The sequence below is a fragment of the Scyliorhinus canicula genome, chromosome 26, assembly GCF_902713615.1.
Source record: "Scyliorhinus canicula chromosome 26, sScyCan1.1, whole genome shotgun sequence".
Classification (NCBI taxonomy): Eukaryota; Metazoa; Chordata; class Chondrichthyes; order Carcharhiniformes; family Scyliorhinidae; genus Scyliorhinus; species Scyliorhinus canicula.
The window spans coordinates 10,109,852-10,133,151 of NC_052171.1; the positions used below are offsets into that span (position 1 = coordinate 10,109,852).

The following is a 23,300-nucleotide window of genomic DNA, read 5'->3' on the forward strand; positions in this document are numbered from 1 at the left end:
ACTCGATGGGTCGAATGGTCTCCTTCTGTACTGCAGTGCCCCCTCATTCTTCCCTCATTCCCTCCCCATCCCCCCTCCATTCCTCCCTCATTCCCTCCCCATTCCCCCCTCATTCCCTCCCCATCCCCCCTCCATTCCTCCCTCATTCCCCCCTCCATTCCTTCCCCATTCCCCCCTCGATTCCTCCCTCATTCCCTCCCCATTCCCCCCTCGATTCCTCCCCCATTCCCCCCTCGATTCCTCCCTCATTCCCTCCCCCATTCCCCCCTCGATTCCTCTCTCATTCCCCCCTCCATTCCTCCCTCAATTTCCCCCTCTCTCCGGGTTTTCTCTCTCTCTCTCAGTCTGGAGGATATGGAGGCGGTGCCCTGGGCCTCCTCTCCGCCCCACCCCCGGGTGCTGGGTTATTTAAGCCTCTCCCCCGGAGCAAGGGAGCTGTGTCTCACTCACCCTCTCGGTGCTTCTCTCTCTCTCTCGCTCCTCCTGCGGCCTGTCCCGCTCCCCGAGCCGGTGCTTCCTCCTCCAGCCTCCCGCTGTCTGAGCCGGTCCGGACCGCGGGGCGGTTGGGGCCTAGTCGCGGTTGTCGGGGTAACTGAAGCCTGCGGCCCCGCGCTGAGGCGGCTCGAGCTCGGTTGCCGGGGTAACTGCGGCCCGCCCCTCCGTTGCCGGCCCCGCGCTGAGGCGGCTCGAGCTCGGTTGCCGGGGTAACTGCGGCCCCGCCCCTCCGTTGCCGGGGTGACTGAAGCCTGCGGCCCAGGCCGCCGGCCATGGCCCGCTACCAGCTGGTGATTGTCCGGCACGGCGAGAGCAGCTGGAACCAGGAGAACCGCTTCTGCGGCTGGTTCGACGCCGAGCTGAGCGAGAAGGGGGTGGGCGAGGCCCAGCGCGGGGCCCGGGCCCTGTGCGACGCCGGCTTCCAGTTCGACCTGTGCTTCACCTCGGTGCTGAAGCGCGCCATCCGCACCCTCTGGATCATCCTGGACGGCATCGACCAGATGTGGCTGCCCGTCACCCGCACCTGGCGCCTCAACGAGCGCCACTACGGCGGCCTGACCGGCCTCAACAAGGCGGAGACGGCGGCCAAGCACGGTGAGGAGCAGGTCAAAGTGTGGCGCCGCTCCTTCGACACCCCGCCGCCGCCCATGGAGAAGGAGCACCCATATTACTGCACCATCAGCAAGGTGAGGGCACCCATACTGCACCAGCACCCGTATTACTGCACCATCAGCAAGGTGAGGGCACCCATACACCACCCTCCACCCACCCAGCACCCGTATTACTGCACCATCAGCAAGGTGAGGGCACCCATACTGCACACTGCACCCATACTGCACCCATACAGCACCCACACTGCACCCAGCACCCACACTGCACCATCAGCAAGGTGAGAGCACCCATACAGCACACTGCACCCATCACCCGTATTACTGCACCATCAGCAAGGTGAGGGCACCCATACAGCACACTGCACCCATACAGCACCCACTGCACCCAGCACCCGTATTACTGCACCATCAGTAAGGTGAGGGCACCCATACAGCACCCTCCACCCACCCAGCACCCGTATTACTGCACCATCAGCAAGGTGAGAGCACCCATCCAGCACACTGCACCCATCCAGCACACTGCACCCAGCACCCACACTGCACCCAGCACCCGTATTACTGCATTACTGCACCATCAGCAAGGTGACTGCACCCATACAGCACCCACACTACACCCATACAGCACACTGCACCCAGCACACTCACTGCACCCATATTACTGCACCATCAGCAAGGTGAGGGCACCCAGCACCCGTATTACTGCACCATCAGTAAGGTGAGGGCACCCATACAGCACCCTCCACCCACCCAGCACCCATATTACTGCACCATCAGCAAGGTGAGAGCACCCATACTGCACCCATCCAGCACACTGCACCCAGCACCCACACTGCACCCAGCACCCGTATTACTGCATTACTGCACCATCAGCAAGGTGAGGGCACCCATACAGCACCCACTGCACCCAGCACCTGTATTACTGCACCATCATCAAGGTGAGGGCACCCTGCACCCATACAGCACCCACACTGCACCCTGCACCCACACTGCACCATCAGCAAGGTGAGGGCACCCACACTGCACCCATACAGCATCCACACTGCACCCGTATTACTGCACCATCAGCAAGGTGAGAGCTCCCATACAGCACCCACACTGCACCCAGCACCCGTATTACAGCACGATCTGCAAGGTGAGAGCTCCCATACAGCACCCACACTGCACCCAGCACCTGTATTACAGCACCATCTGCAAGGTGAGGGCACCCATACAGCACACTGCACCCATACAGCACCCACACTGCACCATCAGCAAGGTGAGAGCACCCAGCACCCGTATTACAGCACCATCAGCAAGGTGAGGGCACCCATACAGCACACTGCACCCATACAGCACACTGCACCCACACTGCACCCAGCACCCACACTGCACCATCAGCAAGGTGAGAGCACCCACCCAGCACCCGTATTACAGCACCATCAGCAAGGTGAGGGCACCCATACAGCACCCATACAGCACCCTGCACCTAGACAGCACCCATACAGCACACTGCACCCATCCAGCACCCGTATTACTGCACCATCAGCAAGGTGAGGGCACCCACACTACACCCATACAGCACCCTGCACCTATACAGCGCCCACACTGCACCCGTATTACAGCACCATCAGCAAGGTGAGGGCACCTATACAGCACCCTGCACCTATACAGCACCCACACTGCACCATCAGCAAGGTGAGAGCACCCACACTGCACCCATACAGCACCTGTATTATTGCACCATCAGCAAGGTGAGGGCACCCATACTGCACCCAGCACCCACATTGCAACCTGCACCCACACAGCACCCGTATTACTGCACCATCAGCAAGGTGAGGGCACCCACACTGCATCCATACAGCACACTGCACCCACCCAGCACCCATACTGCACCCAGCACCTATTCAGCACCCACACTGCACCCATATTACTGCACCATCAGCAAGGTGAGGGGGGCAGCATCCTAAAAACCCCATCAGGGGGGTGCCAACACCCTAACCACCCCAACAGGGGGTCCCAGCACCAATATACTGCACCATCAGCAAGGTTAGGGGTCCGAGCACCTGAAATACCCTACCGGGGGGTCCCAACACCCTAAATACCCTACTGGGGGGGGGGTCCCAGCACCCTAAATACCCTACCGGGGGGTCCCAGCACCAATATACTGCACCATCAGCAAGGTTAGGGGTCCCAGCACCCTAAATACCCTAACGGGGGGTCCCAGCACCCTAAATACCCTAACGGGGGGTCCCAGCACCCTAAATACCCTAACGGGGGGGTCCCAGCACCCTAAATACCCTAACGGGGGGGGGTCCCAGCACCCTAAATACCCTAACGGGGGGGGGGTCCCAGCACCCTAAATACCCTAACGGGGGGGGGTCCCAGCACCCTAAATACCCTAACGGGGGGGGGTCCCAGCACCCTAAATACCCTAACGGGGGGTCCCAGCACCCTAAATACCCTAACGGGGGGTCCCAGCACCCTAAATACCCTAACGGGGGGTCCCAGCACCCTAAATCCACTGGGGTGTGGAGAGGGCATCCTTTGTGGGATTACATGGGGTGTGTGGCTCAGGCCCTTCTTGACATTGAGTCGTGTCTTGTACATGTGCCTTGCACGCTGCTTGTAGTGGTTGAACACTGCAGTTCGATCCGGTGGCTTCCTGCTGCAAGTATTTCCGCATCTTGCAGTTTTCCGTCTGTCCTATTATCTCTCTCTCTCTCTCGCCCACCCACCCTCCTGGGTAGACGTGCAGTTCCTCACGCTCCTTCACACTCAGTTATTCATAACTCTTGGAAACTACAGTGCCCACATCCTCTGAATCAGCCATTCTTTGAACTTTTCTCCCCTTATTGCTAACTGTTGGATCCTCACATGTGCAAGCCCGGGCATCTCTTGCAGGATTAACCCTATGTTGTCTGCCCGAGAGATTTCTGCGGGAAATTCACCATCGTTTCTCAAAAGGCTTTTTGCAAGTTTCAAAAAATCTCATTCGGCCTTATCATCGGCTGCAGGAGAAACTGACTAAATATTTCACCCAGAAATGTACCCACGGACCATCCTTGCCCATAGCTAAGCAGATACATTAACGGCGTTCAAAAGCCATCTCGACAAACACATGGATAGGATGGGTATAGAGCGATACGGCACAAGGTAGTGCTAAGGGTTTTGGCCACGGGTGGTATAATGACCGGTACAGGCTTGGAGGGCCGAAGGGCCTGTTCCTGTGCTGTATTGGTCTTTGTAGTTCCAAGCAGTGTGGGGTAGGACACGCCTGAAGAGAATACAAGATTTATGTTTTTAAGGTGAATTGAGGATTTTTTGCTTTGCAGGCACGTCGCTACGAGAGCCTGAAGTCATGTGAGCTGCCCACCTGCGAGAGCCTGAAGGACACCATCGCCCGGGCACTGCCTTTCTGGAACGAGGTGATTGTGCCGCAGATTAAGGCTGGCAAGCGGGTGCTGATTGCGGCCCATGGCAACAGCTTGAGGGGCATCGTTAAGCATCTCGAGGGTAAGCTAACTCCACCGGCTTTCTGGGCTTGCAGTCTGCGGTTCCTGGGGAGGGGGGGGGTTGTTCTGTTGGCGGTGGGCTATCTGACTGGGGTAGGCCTTGCAGATGGTTCATTTACGGCAATCGCGTTCCTTTCACCCCCCCCCCCCCCCCCCCCCCAACCCTTCATTTTTGCACATTGCCCTATTTTCCACTTATTCTGCCGACCATCTAATGAGTCTCTGCTCTGTACCACAGTAGCCATGGTGAGGGAGGGGGTACAGGTTAGGAAGTTAAACCCGAGAGCAAGGTGGGCTTTGCGCCATTTTGTACCACTTCGTGCTGGCATCTTGTTCGAAGAGTTGTCGGTGATTATTAATCTGGCTCGAGCACAAATTCTAGAACTTGAATTCGGGAGACTGCTATCAGTAAAGTTTGCCGAAGGATTTGTCGTTTAAAAAAAAATGCAACTGGTTCAGTAATGTCCTTTTACGACTTTGTCTGCTCTTGCCCTGATCCTCGAGGCCCCCCCCCCCCCCCCCCCCCCATCCCTCATAATCTGCACTTGTGCCGCATGTGTTAACGCCAATCACAAGGTGCTGTCTAAATGTCACTTGAGGGCGAGGCAATATTAAATAGCTCTCGGGAAGGTCTCGATTGCAACTGACATTTTGAGTTCCTCCCAGCTCGGGGTCGCTAAAGACCAACGAGCAGTGATACCGCAATCTGTCGGGTGTACTTTTTCAGCGAGACCAAATAAACCAAACCCAACAAATTGAGGGGTCAAGGAAAAGGCTGGCCCTCGAAGGGAGCGTGCATCCAAATAAACTGAATCTCAGCGCAAACTTAAAACGTCAAACAAAAATGTGATTGAAGAGGCTGAGCAAGTGTCCACTGGATACGTGGCGGGCACCACTCTCACCAAAAGTAGCAAAATCAACTGCACGGTAGCCTTGTGGATAGCACAATCGTTTCACAGCTCCAGGGTCCCAGGTTCGATTCCGGCTTGGGTCACTGTCTGTGCGGAGTCTGCACGTCCTCCCCGTGTGTGTGCGTGGGTTTCCTCCGGGTGCTCCGGTTTCCTCCCACAGTCCAAAGATGTGCAGGTTGGGTGGATTGGCCATGATAAATTGCCCTCAGTATCCAAAAATTGCCCTTAGTGTTGGGTGGAGTTCCTGGGTTATGGGGATAGGGTGGAGGTGTTGACCGTGGGTAGGGTGCTCTTTCCAAGAGCCGGTGCAGACTCGATGGGCCGAATGGCCTCCTTCTGCACTGTAAATTCTATGATAAACCGTATGGTGAAAGGGTTAACTTCACTTCTCTTCCTGTGTGTTTTGCAAGGAGTAACAGTGGCAGATATCAATGGATAGTTCTGCTTTTTAAAAATTTATTTCAACAGTGTGATGATACAGCAAGTTCTCTAACCCCCTCGGACTATCCTTATTAAGCCCTGTTCAAAAATAAAGTTCGAAGCTACCGGATGTGTTCACCTGCCGGAGTAAATAATTAATTCAGATGGGTGCCCTTTGCACCCTGCAACGCCCGGCTCTGCTGCCCTGCCGTGAGAGGGACTGGGAGCGGGCTGTTCCTGGTCGTTCCACTACCCGGTACAGGCCTGAGCTGACCCATTGATTCAGGACGGGTAGATGGGAAAGATCCTAGGCTCTGCTGTGGATATAATCTGACGCGATGGAGCAGTCATGCAGACTCCCTGATGGATCTAACGCCGCTGCTCTCCCCTCCTTCCACTGAATTCCCGTCACTATGCAGCCGCTGAAAGCTGACATGCGGGTGCAACAAGCAGTTAGGAAGGCAAATGGTGGCCTCCATTGCAAGAGGAGTAACGATGCCTCACTCCGGTTATATGGAGTGCGATGGACCGGGAGTATTGTGCACAGTTGCCCGAGGAACGATACACGTGAGCACTATACGGATCCCTGGGACTGTCCTGTGAGGAGACCTTTGTATTCTCCAGAGTTTAGAAGAACGTGGGGTGATCTCGTTGAAGCTACTGAATTCTTACAGGATAGATGCACACAATATATTCCCCCCGGCTGGGTGAGGAATTGGACCAAGAGGCAATCTTGGGATAAGGGTGGGTGAATCTTTGGAATTCTCTACCCCAGAGGAAGTTGGTCACAGTATAATTCCAGACCGAGATGGATAGATTTCGACATCGAGGGATAGGAAGATAGTGACGGAGGGACTGGCGTCTAGGTGAAGATCACACATGGTCCAGTTGAATGGCAGAGCAGGCTCGAGGGGCCAAAAGGCTTACTGGGTGATCGGCAGTTCCAGATCAACCACATTCCTTTTCTTTCTGAAATTTAGAGTACCCTATTCTTTTATTCCAATTTAGCGTGGCCAATCCACCTAACCTGCACATCTTTGGGTTGTGGGGATGAGACCCACGCAGACAAGGGGAGAATGTCTAAACTCCACACAGACAGTGACCCGGGTCCTTGGCGTCGTGAGGCAGCAGTGCTAACCTCTGTGCCGCCCTGTCAGCTACATTGCTAACTCGCTCGCTGACTAAACATCAGGCGTCGCACTATTTAGTGTACCCAATTCATATTTCCAATTAAAGGGGCAATTTAGCGTGGCCAATCCACCTACCCTGCACATCTTTTGCGTTGTGGGGGTGAAACCCACGCAAACATGGGGAGAATGTGCAAACTCCACACGGACTGTGACCCACAGCGGAATCGAACATGGAACCTCGGCGCCATGAGGCAGCTGTGCTAATCACTGTGCCACCCAGAGCCACTTCATTTTAAAATGTTAAGTCCTCCCGGCACTCCAGTGGTCTGTTTTTTAAATCCCATCCGCGTGAACGGTCACAGATCTGAAACATTAACTCTCTTGATGCTTAACAAGCATTTCCAGCAAAATAGGGACAAAAGAGGGCCATTCAGACCCTCTCGTCTGTCCCGCCATTCAATGGCTGATCTGCGGCCTAACTCCATATACCTGCCTTGGGCCCGTATCCCTTAATACCTTTGCTTAACAAAAATCCATCTCCAATTGAAAATGAACAACTGATATTGCTTCGACTGCTCTTTGTGGGAGAGAGTTCAAAACCTCGATCACCCTTTGAGTGAAGAAGTTTTTCCTAACATCTCTACTGAACGGTCCAGCCCTAATTTTTAGACTCTGCCCCCTAGTTTTAGAATCTCCAACCAGTGGAAATAGTTTATCTTTTGTCCACCCTGTCTTTCCCTGTTAATATCTTCAATACTTCGATCAGATCACCTCTTAACGTTGATGATCTGGAAGAAGGAACTGAAGGCATTGTTGCTAAGTTTGCAGTTGATACAAAGATCTGTAGAGGGACAGGTAGTATTGAGGAAGCAAGGGGGCTGCAGAAGGACTAAGACAAGCTAGGAGAGTGGGCAAAAAAGTGGCAAATGAAATACATTGTGGAAAAGTGAGGTCATGCACTTTGGAAGGAGGAATTTGGACATAGACTATTTTCTAAATGGGGAAATGCTTCGGAAATCAGAAGCACAAAGGGACTTGGGAGTCCTTGTTCATGATTCCCTGAAGGTTAATGTGCAGGTTCAGTCGGCAGTTAAGAAGGCAAATGCAATGTTAGCATTCATGTCAAGAGGGCTAGAATACAAGAGCAGGGATGTACTTCTGAGGCTGTATAAGGCTCTGGTCAGACCCCATTTGGAGTATTGTGAGCAGTTTTGGGCCCCGTATCCAAGGTAGGATGTTCTGGCCTAGGAAAGGGTCCAGAGGAGGTTCACAAGAATGATCCCTGGAATGAAGAGCTTGTCATACGAGGAACGGTTGAGGACTCTGGGTCTGTACTTGTTGGAGTTTAGAAGGATGAGGGGGGATCTTATTGAAACTTACAGGATACTGAGAGACCTGGATAGAGTTGATGTGGAGAGGATGTTTCCACTTGTAGGAAAAACTAGAATCAGAGGACACCATCTCAGACTAAAGGGACGATTCTTTAAAACTGAGATGAGGAGGAATTTCTTCAGCCAGAGGGTGGTGAATCTGTGGAACTCTTTGCCGCAGAAGGCTGTGGAGGCCAAATCACTGAGTGTCTTTAAGACAGAGATAGATAGGTTCTTGATTAATAAGGGGATCAGGGGTTATGGGGAGAAGGCAGGAGAATGGGGATGAGAAAAAAAATCATCCATGATTGAATGGCGGAGCAGACTCGATGGGCCGAGTGGCCTAATTCTGCTCCTATGTCGTACGGTCTTAACCTTCTAAATTCTGGCAAAAACATGTCTAATTTGAGTAATCTCTTCTTGTAACTCAACCTCTGTAATCCGGGTATCATTTTTGTAAACCTACGTTGCACTCACTCCAAGGCCAAAATATCCTTCCTAAGGTGTGGTGCCCAGGACTGCTCACAGTGACTCCACTATTTCTGCTTTAGATTTTAAAAGTAACTTTTTGGTCAGCGGTTTGTTGGGGGGGGTGCAGTGCCCAGACCTTGGTGTGCCATTATAATAATCTTTTATTGTCACAAGTAGGCTTGCGTTAACACTGCAATGAAGTTACTGTGAAAAGCCCCTAGTCGCCACATTCCGGCGTCTGTTCGGGGACACGGAGGGTGAATTCAGAATGTCCAATTCACCCAACAGCACGTCTTTCGGGACTTGTGGGAGGAAACCAGAGCACCCGGATGAAACCCACACAGACACGGGGGAGAACGTGCAGACCCAAGTGGGATTAGTACCTGGGACCCTGGCGCTGTGAAGCCACAGTGCTAACCACTGTGCTACTGTGCCGCCCGAGATGATGGTGGGGAAGATTTGGGAGTGTATGTCAGGAAGGCAAACAAGATAGATGTTTGTTGTTTAATTTGTTTTGTGATTAAGCAGTCAGACCTAAAACTATTCCCTCGAAGATTGCAAACAAAGTGAGCTCCTCCGTGTACGGGGGGGGGGAGGGGGGGGGGGGAATAGGAGAGAAATGGTGTTGGCTTTTCCCAGGGTGTTCCTTTCCAGTCTCCATAACCATGTTGCACCGCGAACTTTGTGAAACACCTTTTTGTCTGGAATTATTCGCCTTCCAATGGGATTTACGACGGCAGGTGCTGCAATGCTAATTCCGCGGCCTAAAGTGCCCTCTGTAAAGTTGATCGCTAAACTTGCCCTCTCTTTCTAAAAATACCTGGAACAAGCAGCTTAAACGTCAACTCGCTGGTGCTGTGGAAGGGTCACTCCCACCCTCTTCCCAAATGAAGATTCCGGGTCGCGTTACTATTTCTGACAGGGCGGCCATTTGCATTCTCCTCGCGCTGGTAAGGGATTCGGACGCTAAAAATAACAGGGCAGACCCAGCCTGTGTAACGTGAGTGAGCAGAGACCCACTACGTAAAAGGTCAACAGGCATTCCAAGGAGCCCCTGTCACTGTAACTCTGACAGAGTGCTCCTGCTGCTCTGGCAATGAGGCAATCTTTCTCTTTGAAAGGAATTGTATTTCTAAACGAATGCATTTGTGAAATGAGTTGATATCTTTGCAGCTTGCACCCTGCACAGTCTTCCCCCTTGACGAGATCCACTGCGCTGCCTTGCATTCTGTCTGGCTTTCTGCTGCACGTGTATTAGCACAGATTAAAAGTCCTGCTAGTTGGGTGGGGTGATGAGTTGGGGACGCAGCTGTTGGCCGTAACCCTCTGTTACAAGGCCAAAATCAACCAGGACACCCCCCCCCCCCCCCCCCTCACTCCCAACCAGTTGGTCAGGGGACAGGATCCGGTTGCGGCTGTGACCTCTGACAACTCGACTAACTCGGAAAGTGAAAATGGTGATTTCGACTTGTTATTCTCTCTGGGAGATGGGAAGCCAGGCTGTATGTTGTTGCTGTCCATTAACTATCCATCCTTATGTAATTCTGGACTTACGGTCAGCACGGTAGCATTGTGGATAGCACAATGGCTTCACAGCTCCAGGGTCCCAGGTTCGATTCCGGCTTGGGTCACTCTGTGCGGAGTCTGCACATCCTCCCCAGTGTGTGTGTGGGTTTCCTCCGGGTGCTCCGGTTTCCTCCCACAGTCCAAAGATGTGCAGGTTAGGTGGATTGGCCAGGCTAAATTGCCCTTAGTGTCCAAAATTTCCCTTAGTGTTGGGTGGGGTTACTGGGTTATGGGATAGGGTGGAGATGTTGACCTTGGGTAGGATGCTCTTTCCAAGAGCCAGTGCAGACTCGATGGGCCGAATGGCCTCCTCCTGCACTGTAAATTCTATGATTAATAATTTCAATGAACTAATTTCCTGGTTCCCCATCTCCTTTGAGATGTTCAGTCAGTGGGTTAGCACTGTTGCTTCACAGCAAAATTCCGGGTTTGATTCCCGGCTTGGGTCACTGTGTGGAGTCTCCCCCGTGTCTGCGTGGGTTTCCTCCCACAAGTCCCAAAAGATGTGCTATTTGGTGAATTAGACATTCTGAATTATCCCTCATGTACCGGAACAGGCGCCGGAGTGTGGCGACGAGGGGATTTTCACAGTAACTTCATTGCAGTGTTAATGTAAGCCTACTTGCCCCCCACCCCGCTCCCCAAAACCGGGTGTCCTGCTTATTTTGGGAGCAGAGGGACTTTTCTTATCAGCTTTGTTCTGCTCATGGGTGGCAGAGTGGTTAGCACTGCTGCCAAGGACCCGGGTTCGATCCCGGCCCCGGGTCGCTGTCCGTTTAGAGTTTGCACATTCTCCCCCGTGTCTGCGTGTGTCTCTGGGTAGGTGGATTAGCCATGCTAAATTGCCCCTTTAATTGGGGGGAGAAATAGAGTACTCTTTATAAAAAAAAATTTAAAGTTTTGTTTTGCTCTTTCAAGCTTCTTTTTTAAATCCCCTTTGTCTTAAAGCTTTCATCAAAGGTGCATTGAGCCTCCCTGAGTCTGTTTAAAACAAATCAAATATTCGGGCAGAACAAGTGGCTAGAACTGTGGCTTCACAGCTCCAGAGTCCCAGGTTCGATTCCCCGCTGGGTCACTGTGCTGTGTCTGCGTGGGTTTCCTCCCACAGTCCAAAGACGTGCAGGTTAAGTGGATTGGCCATAATAAATTGCCCTTAGTGACCAAAAAGGTTAAGAGCGGTTATTAGGTTACTGGAATAGGGTGGAAGTGGGGGTTTAACTGGGTCGGTGCAGACTCGATGGGCTGACTGGCCTCCTCCTGTTCTAAATATGCTATCTAAATCCCAAGTTGCATGGAATAGAAAAATGCTTCACTATATTGCTTCTTCCCCCCTCACCAGTGCGGGGCCATTACCACTGGAGGAGTGTAGCTGACCATCTTGTCTCATTTGGGGCAACGCCCACATTTTACCGCTCTCGTTTCAGGTATGTCTGATGCTGCAATCATGGAGCTCAACCTGCCCACTGGCATCCCCATCGTCTACGAGCTGGATGAGAACCTGAAGCCCACTGGCCCCATGAAGTTCCTGGGAGATGAGGAGACCGTCAAGGCAGCTATGGAAGCTGTGGCATCACAAGGCAAGGTGAAGAAGTGAAGCCGAAGAGGAGGAGGGGGGGGAATGTGCCTGCCAAGCCTTGTTGACGAAGATAGTGCCTGAAACCTACTGCTCGACCCAATTGACAAGCACTGCTGTCCTCGCTGTACCATTTTTAAAAAATAAATGTGCCGTATGCGATTATTTATCATGAAGGAATGTTAAATTAAACATGGCATGATGGGATCTGCTTCTTGTCTTTGTTTGATTTCCATGCAAACATGGGAGATCGGGCCTGTCATTTAATCCCCCACTTGGGTAGCTTAGCACTGCTGCCTCTGCCAGGGACCTGGGTTCAGTTCCAGCTTTGGGTGACTTGTCTATGTGCAGTCTGCACGATTTCCTCCCATTGGCCAAAGATGTGCAGGTTAGGTGGATTGGTCATGATAAATTGCCCTTAGTAGCCAAAGATGTGGAGCTTAGGTGAGATTATAGGGTGGGGAAGGTGCCTAGATGGGGGTACTCTTGCAGAGGGTCAGTGCAGAGTCTTGTAGGCCGAATGGCCTCCTTCCACACTACTTGTCAGAGGCTGATAATCCTGGGGTTATGATGGAATAATCTCCACTTGCCTGGATGAGTGAAGCTCCAACTACACAAAGGTGCTCAAAACCATCCCATTAACTTAAACATTCACTCCCTCCACCCCCGATGCACAGAGGCAGCTGTGTGTACCATCTACAAGATGCAATGCAGCAACTCACCAAGGCTCCTTAGGTAGCACCTTCCAAACCCATGACCTCTACCATCTAGAAGGACAAGGGCAGCAGATACCTGGGAACCCCACCACCTGGAGGTTCTCCTCCAAGTCACTCACTGCCCCGACTTGGAAATATATCGGCCGTTCCTTCACTGTCGCTGGGTCTAAATCCTGAAACTCCCTGACAGTACAGTGGGTGTACCTGCAACTCGTGGCCTGCAGCCGGACAAAAAGGCAAGCTCACCAATACGGGGAGAATAAGGGATGGGCAACAAAGGCTGGCCAACCAGCGCTACCTACATCCACAGTGCAATTTTAAAAAAAATGCTCACCCCTGGTTTTCCAGTGAAATATTGCAGCTTTCAATATTCCTGCCTCATAGAATTTATCAATCAATGAAGAATGATTACTCGGGAAGCTGCACGCACTCCTAGAACTGTATCCCTGCCAGTGTCGTCCGGGGAAGAAACCACATCAGTGACAGTTCCAAATCATTCATTGTCACAACAGGTTAAACTGGAGAGGTAGCAGAGAATGTCTAATCTTCCAATGGCCCTTTTGCTGTTTAAAAGCAGCTCTTAACATATTCTGATTAAACACGCTCGGATTATAAATCTTCATTGAATTAGAAAAATAACGTGTCGGTTTTAAACTCGCGATGGCCATTTTAAAATTTAGAGTACCCAATTTATTTTTTTTCCAATTAAGGGGCAATTTAGCGCGGCCAATCCACCTACCCTGCACATCTTTAGGTTGTGGGGGTGAAGCCCACGCAGACACGGGGGAGAATGTCGCAATGGATATTTTAACCAAATGACAAGCCAGACTTGCATTTGTATAGCACCTCAGTTCATCCTTTACAGTCACTTTTGAAGTGTAGTGGCAGCCCACCCAGCTGTTCAGTGTTCACCATGGGATCTTTTAGGCCACTGAAAATGAAATGAAAATCGCTTATTGTCACAAGTCGGCTTCAAATGAAGTTACTGTGAAAAGCCCCTAGTCGGCACATTCCGGCGCCTGTTCGGGGAGGCTGGTACGGGAATTGAACCGTGCTGCTGGCCTGCTTTCAAAGCCAGCGATTTAGCCCTGCTAAAAGACTCGCCCTTGCAGTTTAACGTCTACTGCGGCACTCGCTCAGTACTGCACGGCCGTGTTGGCCTGGCGATTCTGCTCTCGTGCTGGACTTAAACCCGCAACCTTCCCTGTCTGAGGTGGGGGTGTTAGGCCCCCACCCCCCCCAGGACATTAGCAAAGGGAGAGAAATAAAACATCCCCCTATTTATAGGGGCTGTGAGGATTTGGCTTCATCACAGACAGTGAGCGAAACATAAAATGTGGATCAGATGTGTAAGATTTGGGAGCTAAACTTGGATTCTGCTGACCGAACGAGTCTCCCCTTCAGCTCGCCTCTCCAACGGGTAAACAATTCACAGCAGGCGAGGGATGCCGCACAATTTTTCATTCCAACCGCAAGGGGACGGAGGTAAGAATCCACTATGGATTCAGCACACACGGCCCAGCGGGGAGCATCTTTACACTGCTTCTCGCGAATCCTTGCTGTGTGCAAATTGGTGTAAAGTGACGAGGCTTTGAAAGCACTTAAGACAACTGTAGAGTGCCCCGGGGAGCTCTGAGGCAGTGGGAGAGGCGAACATAGAGCCATAGAACCCCTACAGTGCAGAAGGAGGCCATTCGGCCCATCAATTCTGCACTGACTCTCTGAAAGAGGACTCCACCTCGGCCCACTCCCCGTAACCCCACTCAGGGGCAATTTAGCATAGTGTCCTATTGCCCCCCACCCCCCTCCACCCCGACTCCCCTCCCCCCCCCCCCCTTCCTTTCCCTTCTGTTGGTACAGAAACGAGGGTGGCTGTTCTCTCCAGCGCAAAGTTTAGTGCGTGTACCGTTTCTCCAACACAAAATTAGTGTTTGTACCGTTTGGCCTTGCATGTTTTTTTTAACTGTTTTAATAAAAAGATATGGTCAGTCCACCTACCCTGCACATCCTTGGACACTAAGGGGCAATTTATCATGGCCAATCCACCTAATCTGCAGACCGTTAGACTGGGAGGAAACCGGAGCACCCAGAGGAAACCCACGCATACACGGGGAGAAAGTGTAAACTACGCACACAGTCACCAAGGCCGGAATGGAACCCGGGACCCTGGTGCGATGAGGCATCAGTGCCAACCACTGTGCCACCACGAATGCGTCTTTTAAATTTAAACCCTCTCCCGCACTCTCCTTCAAGGAGTAAGAAATCAAACAGCAGCCCGACAACAAAGTACAGCGTTGGTCGCGATCAAGGTGGAGCCAATTCAGTCCTTACCCTGTGATAGATCGGCTCCGAATAGACGAGGCGCGGCCCGGGTTGGGGTTGCACGACTGCAGTCCCATCCCCATTCGCCACACTTTACGTGGCTCACACTCATTAGCAAACAAGCGATCAAGGGGGCTGGTGTAGCACACTGGGCTAAATCGCTGGCTTTTAAAGCAGACCCAGGCAGGCCAGCAGGTTCAATTCCCGTACCAGCCTCCCCGAACAGGCGCCGGAATGTGACGACTAGGGGCTTTTCACAGTAACTGCATTTGAAGCCGACTTGTGACAATAAGCGATTTTCATTTCATTTCAAGTTGTCTTTAAAAACCCACGCGTTGCGTGTTGCCACATCGATAGCAGGCTGAACTGGTGCAGAGCGACACACTGGTGGGAGAGCGAGCTTTCGGAGGAAGAAAAGCAGTGAACAGATAGACATGGCTGGACAGAAATCAGCTCGGAACACAAGGGGGAGGGAAATAAAGAGATTTAATTCAAAAGGTAAAAAACAATGAAGAAGTAACGTGAATAGGCATTACAGAGGTAAATCACGCATTAAGTGGAAGAAACGCATTCTTTGAGAGAGACACGCACAAGTTAAAAGTAAGTCAAGTTACAAGATGCAACACCACAAACTCCACAGTAAATGAATTTCGCACAGCAAAGAGAAAAACAGTCACCCGTTGACAGTAGGCAGAGTATTCTGGGGAGGCACGGGGCTCAATAGGGCTGGGCTCCTAATCCAGGGTCCATCTACTTTGCTTCTATCCCTCTGTCAGTGAGACGGGACAAGGCAGAAAGTGTAAAGGGGCGGCACGGTGGTTATCACAGTTGCTTCACGACTCCAGGGTCCCAGGTTCGATTCCCGGCTTGGGTCACTGACCCGGCTTGGGTCACTGTCTGTGCAGTCTGCACGTTCTCCCCATATCTGCTCCGGTTTCCTCCCAGTCCAAAGATGTGCAGGTTAGGTGGATTGGCCGTGATAAATTGCCCGTAAGCGTCCAAAAACGTTAGGAGGGGTTACTAGGATAGGGTGGAAGTGCGGGTGTAGTGGGGTGCTCTTTCCAAGGGCCAGTGCAGACGCAATGGGCCGAATGGTCTCCTTCTGCACTGTAGAATCTATGGTCTCCCGCCATTGATTGGGTGGCACGGTCACAGTCTGTGCGGAGTCTGCACGTTCTCCCTGTGTCTGCGTGGGTTTCCTCCGGGTGCTCCGGTTTCCTCCCACAAGTCCCCGAAAGACGTGCTTGTTAGGGTGAATTGGACATCCTGAATTCTCCCTCCGTGTACCTGAACAGGCGCCGGAATATGGCGACTAGGGGCTTTTCACAGTAACTTCATTGCAGTGTTAATGTAAGCCTACTTGTAACACTGATAAAGATTATTATCTTTCGCATACCCTCTCTCCTGCACAGGAATGCTATAATTTCAGTGCGTTGAGGGCTGGGGCTCTGCACAGTGTAGTTTCGGGCTGGGACTGCCATATTAATTCGCCATGGCGTCCTAGTTTACTCTCTCAAAGCAAAGCTGGAACAGAAGAGCACCAGGCGACCATTCGGCCCTTCGAGCCTGCTTCCCCCCTCCCCGCGGGGTCTTAACAAAAATCACCCTCACTTAGCCAGGTGGTTAACTTCTGGTCCGCAACACACCAAGAGACTTTCCAAAGGGCCCCGGTGCCCCACGCAGGCGGAACACAATAACTAACGGTGACTTGGCCGTACAGAGCTTGGACGTTGCTGAAGAGAGACGTGCTGCCGAAGCTTTTCGCCTGGAACTCACCTGGACGATCGCAAGAATGCCCAATTTCAAAAACTCTCACATTTGATACCGCAGGAGAAACGGGTGCCAAAAAAAAGGAGGGCAGCATTTGACGAACAATCCTGACTGCGCCATTAACGACGGTAATAACCAATTGAAGGTAATCCGGCCCGCCCATAACACCGCTCACGTACACGAAATACGTTGAGGAGTAAGGCCCCGTTCCTCTGCGAAGCAAGGGAACTTGTTCCCTTTTTTGAATTACCTGGGAGCCTGGGTCAGATTTAATTCAGCATTAGTTTTCCGAGATGCAGCAGCTTGTTCAAATCCACTGCACGGGGTGGCATGGAGGCGCAATGGTTAGCACTGCTGCCTCACGGTGCCGAGGACCCGGGTTCGATCCCGGCTCTGGGTCACTTTCCGTGAGGAGTTTGCACATTCTCCCCGTGTCTGCGTGGGTCTCCCCCCCCACAACCCAAAGAAACGCAGGGCAGGTGGATTGGCCAGGCTAAATCGCCCCTTAATTGGGGGAAAAACAGAATTGGGTACTCTAAATTGATATTAAAAGAAAGGAAAACCCACTCCACTGGTACAAACACAGTTGGCGGCAGGAACAACAGAGTGGACCACACGTTAAATCGAGAGGTGACGCCCAAACTGCTAACTCAGCCTGAGGGAGGGACTGCAAAATGTTCCCGGGCTGGCCCTCTGGGTTGAGCGACGACCTGCATTGGCCAGGCGGTGATGCCTTCTGTGGTCAAACAACCAAGGCCTGATGAGATTGGGTAGGGGGGGGGGGGGGTTGCCCAGAGCTTTATTGGGAAGTGCACGCCAAGCGGCTTCAAGTCTGAAGATTGAGAAAAGTAAGGCACATGGATCAATGCTTCTGTGCCTCCCCGCCGCAGTGGTAAGGATTTTGCTTCCTTACATTACAATGACCACGCTTCAAGGATAACCGATAGGAGGGGAGGGGAGGGGCCATGCCCAAGGTTCCTGACAGGAATGCAGTCTCCACCTCGCAGTTAGTCTCCTGCATTACCCAGCGCGAGACTGCCATCTCCTGGTGGAAAGTCAGCGTTGCTGCTAAACTGTCCCGAGGCACACGACCGACCAGCTCCTGCGGGTCACAATCGAACAAAGAATACAGCACAGGAACAGGCCCTTCGGCCCTGTACCAGTCATGATACCAGCCTTTGCCCTTCTTTTGGGTTTTTGGCCAAGGGGAAAAAAATGTGGCGGGGGGGGGGGGGGGGGGGGGGAGTGCAGGTTACAGTGGAATTGAATTGGCGAGGGGGGGGGGGGGGGGGGGGGTCACGCATCAAACCCCCTTTCACACTAGCATCCCTTCTCCATTGTCACAAACATTTCGTCCATTCTCCTCCAATATAGCAACAGGGAGCAGGCACCCCGGCTGATGTTCCACCTTCGGAGTGGGGGGTGGGGGGGGGGGGGGGGGGGGGGGGGGGGTGGTGGATTGACACAGAACTTGTTCAATGAAAGAATTTGTAAACTGGCTCCAATAAGGCACTGAGGAGGCACTGGAGCGCAGTGGTTAGCTCCAGGGTCCCGGGTTCGATTCTCGGCTTGGGTCACCGCACGGAGTCTGCACGTTCTCCCCCCGTGTCTGCGTGGGTTTCCTCCCACAAGTCCCCGAAAGACGTGCTTGTTAGGGTGAATTGGACATTCTGAATTCTCCCTCCGTGTACCCGAACAGGCGCCGGAGTGTGGCGACGAGGGGCTTTTCACAGTAACTTCATTGCAGGCGTTAACGTAAGCCGACTTGTGACAATGAAGATTGCTATATTATTATTATACGGATGTGTGTGGGTTCCGGGTATAGGGTGGATACGTGGGTTTGAGTAGGGTGATAATTGCTCGGCACAACATCGAGGGCCGAAGGGCCTGTTCTGTGCTGTACTGTTCTATGTTCTATTGTTGTTTTGCAGATTGAGGAAGAGAGAGAGAGAGAGAGAGAGAGGCAAACTCCTCTTTCCCTGAGAGAGAGAGAGCACTTTGCAGGTACAACCTTGGGTAGTACTTGTGTTGACGGAGGGGGAAACCATTACAAAATAAGACGTTTTTATTCAAAAATACTCCAGCAACCTCTTGCAAAAAAGAAAAGACACTAATTCGCTCGCATACAAACAAGTAGGGCTGCCAGGAGTGTCACAGAACCCCGTGTAAATCCTGAAACGTGGAATTTTTTTTACATGATTGAACGATCTACTAGGAAATGATGACACATCACGAGAAAGTGTTTCTCCCTCCCCACCACCCTCGCCATTCCCCTAACTGGCTCCCGAAGGTTGAGCAGATTCAAGAGGTTGTCCCAATAAGGCAGAATTGGACCAAATTGCGACTGGACACTCGAACATTTAATTTCAAATGAAGTGCTAGGATAAGTTTGTGTTTTTAAAAAAAAAGTACTTCGAAGTTTTGGAGATAACGCGACTCTTTCGACCACACCCTGGGTAAACCTTGTAGCCCTGCGCCCGTCCAGCGCCCAAAATGGTCGCCTCAACGCACCAGTCTTCTCGGGAAGCTGCTCGCTCGTGAGTCGCTCTTGTTTGGCAGCATAACTCGGAGTCAGATTCCCCCCACCCACCTCGGCTGCACAACATCTCACCACCATCTATGTGGTCGCCGGGGTGGGGTGGAAATCTTACGCGTAGTCCATTTGGTGCGAACCACAGCTGCTCCCTTGGTGCTCGGGATTCTGCAGCTGCTTGGCATCGACGCTCTCGGAGACGCGGGAGCTGATGTAGTCCTTAATCTTGATCTCCATGTTCCTCGCTCGAACGGCCGCCGTGTGCAACTTCTCCAGGAAGTCGGGCATACCTGGGAAGGAGATCAACAAGGCGGTGACCCATGCATGTTGCTGCCATCCACACAACCCACTCGAAGGTCTCAATTGAATCTGCCTCCACCACACTCTTCCAGACCGGGTTTTCCACAACCCCAAACCACTGCCCCACGGCGCCGAGGTCCCGGGTCACTGTCCGTGTGGAGTTTGCACAGTCTCCCCGTGTCTGCGTGCGTCTCACACACACAACTTAGAGACGTGCAGAGTAGGTGGATTGGCCGCGCTAAATTGCCCCTTCATTGCGAAAAAAAAAGAATTGGGTACTCTAAATTTATTTTTAATACAGGAGATGTTTGTCAGGAATTGTGGGGTGAAATAATTATGAAATGAAAATGGCTTATTGTCACGAGTAGGCTTCAATGAAGTTACTGTGAAAAGCCTCTAGTCGCCACATTCCGGCGCCTGTTCGGGGAGGCCGGTACGGGAATTAAGGGCACCGTGGAAGATTTCAAATCACAGACCAACCCTGACGAGCATCTTATATTTGGTGAAAGGACGCACTGGCGTAGTGGGATTATAGAACATAGAACAGTACAGCACAGAACAGGCCCTTCGGCCCTCGATGTTGTGCCGAACAATGATCACCCTACTTAAACCCACGTAACCCGTATACCCGTAACCCAACAATCCCCCCATTAACCTTACACTACGGGCAATTTAGCATGGCCAATCCACCTAACCCGCACATCTTTGGACTGTGGGAGGAAACCGGAGCACCCGGAGGAAACCCACGCACACACGGGGAGGACGTGCAGACTCCACACAGATTGTCGTGGGACTTGTAATTCAGAGAGGAGGGTTCAAATCCCACCACCGCAGATGGTGAGATTAGAATCCAGTCAAAACCCGGAATGACCACAAAACCGTTGTCGCCTGTCCAAAAACCCATTGGGTTCACTCCTGTCCCATTTGCACTCCTGCTTTGAAGTTCGGGATTCCTATAGGGGAGAGGAAACCGGCCATTCTTAGCTGGTCCTACATGTGACGGCAAAAAAAAAACCTTCTGAAACGGCACGCCACTCAGTTCAATTAGGGTCGAACAATTCGACGAGGAATTTAGGCTCCCCATTGTTACCGATGGTAACGCGATAACAACAACCAGGGAGCAGGTTTATGTACAGTACTCACTTCTCCCACAGTGCCACTTGCATCCCCTTTATACACTGGTGCAATCTATTAAACAATTACAACCCAAGTCTAGCTTAAATACTAGCAAACTCTTTCCTATTCCCCATTTTGCCCACTCGAGTGGCTCAATTTGGAAAAGAGTGAGGCCTCCCTGGAGGCCCTGGAGAATATTTATTCCTCAAAAGCTGACGATCTGGTCATTATCCCTTTGTTTTTTAAAAAATAAATTTAGAGTACCCAATTCATTTTTCCCAATTAAGGGGCAATTTAGCCGTGGCCAATCCACCTAACCTGCACATCTTTGGGCTGTGGGGGCGAAACCCACGCAAACACGGGGAGAATGTGCAAACTCCACACGGACAGTGACCCGGGTCCGGGATCGAACCTGGGACCTCGGCGCCGTGGGGCAGCAGGGCTAACCCACTGGGCCGCCGTGCTGCCCCATTGTTATTTGATTCATAGATTCCCTACAGAGCAGGACATGGCCATTGGGCCCAGCGAGTCGGTACCGACCCTTCAAGTGAGCACTCTACCCATTTACACGCCCCCGTGCACCCCGCCCTATCCCCTGAACCCAATACTGTCATGTGAGAGTACCTTTAAGAAATGGGTCTTTATAAAATAGCTGTAGTGGGTGTACCTTTAAGAAATGGGTGTTTATCAGTGATGTCAGAGTGTGGGTGGAGCTGGGCTGGCTGTCTGCTTTTACTTTCGTTTTAGGCTGTTTGCTGCAGGGTGTGTTTTAGTTTTGTTTTGAGAGCTGGATAGCTGCAGTCACAGCCAGAAGGTGTATTAGTCTCTCTCTCTCTCTGCAATCTAAAGACTGTCTCCAGATCCTTTAGTGATTTAACAAAAATACCTGTTTCTGTAGCGAAGTTAAACCTGATGTCTTTCTGTAAAAAGGTTTTTTGTCTTATGGATGTTGCAAGGAAAGATTAAGAGTTACTTATAGAGTGCTGTATTGTTCGGGGGATTTATTGGTGTTGATAGTTGTTAGCATGTTTACTGTGGGTTTATAAAGTGTTAACTGGTTTCATAAATAAACATTGTTTCAATTGAAAAGTACTTTAGCTCTCTGTTGCACTACGCCTGTAGAGTAGGCCCTGCCCATAACAATAGAGCCAACTCCTGCCACACCAGCAGGCTAGAGGAGACCCCCTCCCTCCCCTGATTGTGTCATTGTGGGCTAGGCCCACAGGCGAATCTCCCAGAGACACGCTCCCAGCAGTACTGCGCTGGCCTGAATCAGGAATATTTTGTCCGAATGGACATGTTTGCTTCCTCTCGGGATTCCGGCTCTGAACGAGGCAAGGCCAACAGCCTCGGACTCTGCCCAGCGCCTTTGACCCTTGCCACAGCGCCACCCCCGGGGGATGCTCAGGGACTTGACGTTTTGTCTGCTTACCGCTAGACATCATCCAGCTGACACAGTAACGAGGGAACACGGTCTGTGGGTCATCACTATACGTAAGGAGGTAGTCAAAGCCATTCTGAAAGTTAAAAAGAATTGAAGTCTCAATCATACCACCATCAGAGACCCAGGCCCACGCACACAGTCACGGGAACTAGCCCGCACAGACGCGGGGAACAATGCGCACAGACGCGGCAGACGGTGGCGCAGACACGGGGACCAGCGTGGACAGTGGCACACATACGCACGGACAAGGCCACACAGACGCACGGACAGGGGCACACAGACACACTGACAGGGGCACACAGACACACTGACAGGGACACACAGACGCACGGACAGGGGCACACAGACGCACGGACAGGGGAACACAGACGCACTGACAGGGACACACAGACGCACGGACAGGGGAACACACAGACGCACTGACAGGGGCACACAGACACACTGACAGGGGGCACACAGACGCACTGACAGGGACACACAGACACACTGACAGGGACACACAGACACACTGACAGGGACACACAGACGCACTGACAGGGACACACAGACGCACTGACAGGGACACACAGACGCACGGACAGGGGAACACACAGACGCACTGACAGGGGCACACAGACACACTGACAGGGGGCACACAGACGCACTGACAGGGACACACAGACACACTGACAGGGGCACACAGACACACAGACAGGGGCACACAGACGCACTGACAGGGACACACAGACACACTGACAGGGACACACAGACACACTGACAGGGACACACAGACACACTGACAGGGGCACACAGACGCACTGACAGGGACACACAGACACACTGACAGGGGCACACAGACGCACGGACAGGGACACACAGACGCATGGACAAGGGCACACAGACGCACGGACAGGGGCACACAGACGCACTGACAGGGACACACAGACGCACTGACAGGGACACACAGACGCACTGACAGGGGCACACAGACGCACGGACAGGGGCACACAGACGCACTGATAGGGACACACAGACGCACTGACAGGGACACACAGACGCACTGACAGGGGCACACAGACGCA

General features: G+C 52.3%; 2 protein-coding genes across 8 annotated transcripts in view; one reads left to right on the plus strand and one right to left on the minus strand.

Moving 5' to 3' along the window:
* Positions 1 to 433: 433 nt before the first annotated feature.
* LOC119957404 (phosphoglycerate mutase 2-like) lies at positions 434 to 12,245 on the plus strand. Of its 3 annotated transcripts, XM_038785443.1 has the most exons (4): positions 434 to 617; positions 682 to 1,232; positions 4,418 to 4,598; positions 11,890 to 12,245. In XM_038785443.1, exons 2-4 carry the CDS (start codon positions 768 to 770, stop codon positions 12,057 to 12,059), a joined length of 816 nt encoding a protein of 271 aa, XP_038641371.1. In that variant the 5' UTR covers positions 434 to 617; positions 682 to 767; the 3' UTR covers positions 12,060 to 12,245. The 3 variants fall into 3 exon arrangements, with proteins under 3 accessions (XP_038641371.1, XP_038641370.1, XP_038641372.1); XM_038785442.1 differs by having other exon boundaries at positions 434 to 1,232; XM_038785444.1 differs by having other exon boundaries at positions 442 to 1,181.
* A 6,648-nt stretch (positions 12,246 to 18,893) lies between these two features.
* The window catches only part of stard7 (StAR-related lipid transfer (START) domain containing 7), a 55,096-nt gene continuing 50,689 nt past the window's right edge, over positions 18,894 to 23,300 (minus strand). For 4 of the 5 annotated variants that reach the window (XM_038785570.1, XM_038785569.1, XM_038785572.1 and 1 more), the window contains 2 exons: positions 22,228 to 22,312; positions 19,445 to 19,669 (listed from right to left, as the gene is read on the minus strand). In XM_038785570.1, the coding sequence (XP_038641498.1) occupies positions 19,494 to 19,669; positions 22,228 to 22,312 (261 nt within the window). In that variant the 3' untranslated portion in view covers positions 19,445 to 19,493. Of the gene's footprint in view, positions 19,670 to 22,227; positions 22,313 to 23,300 lie in introns of all 5 variants that reach the window. The other variant, XM_038785573.1, reaches the window with a different exon arrangement.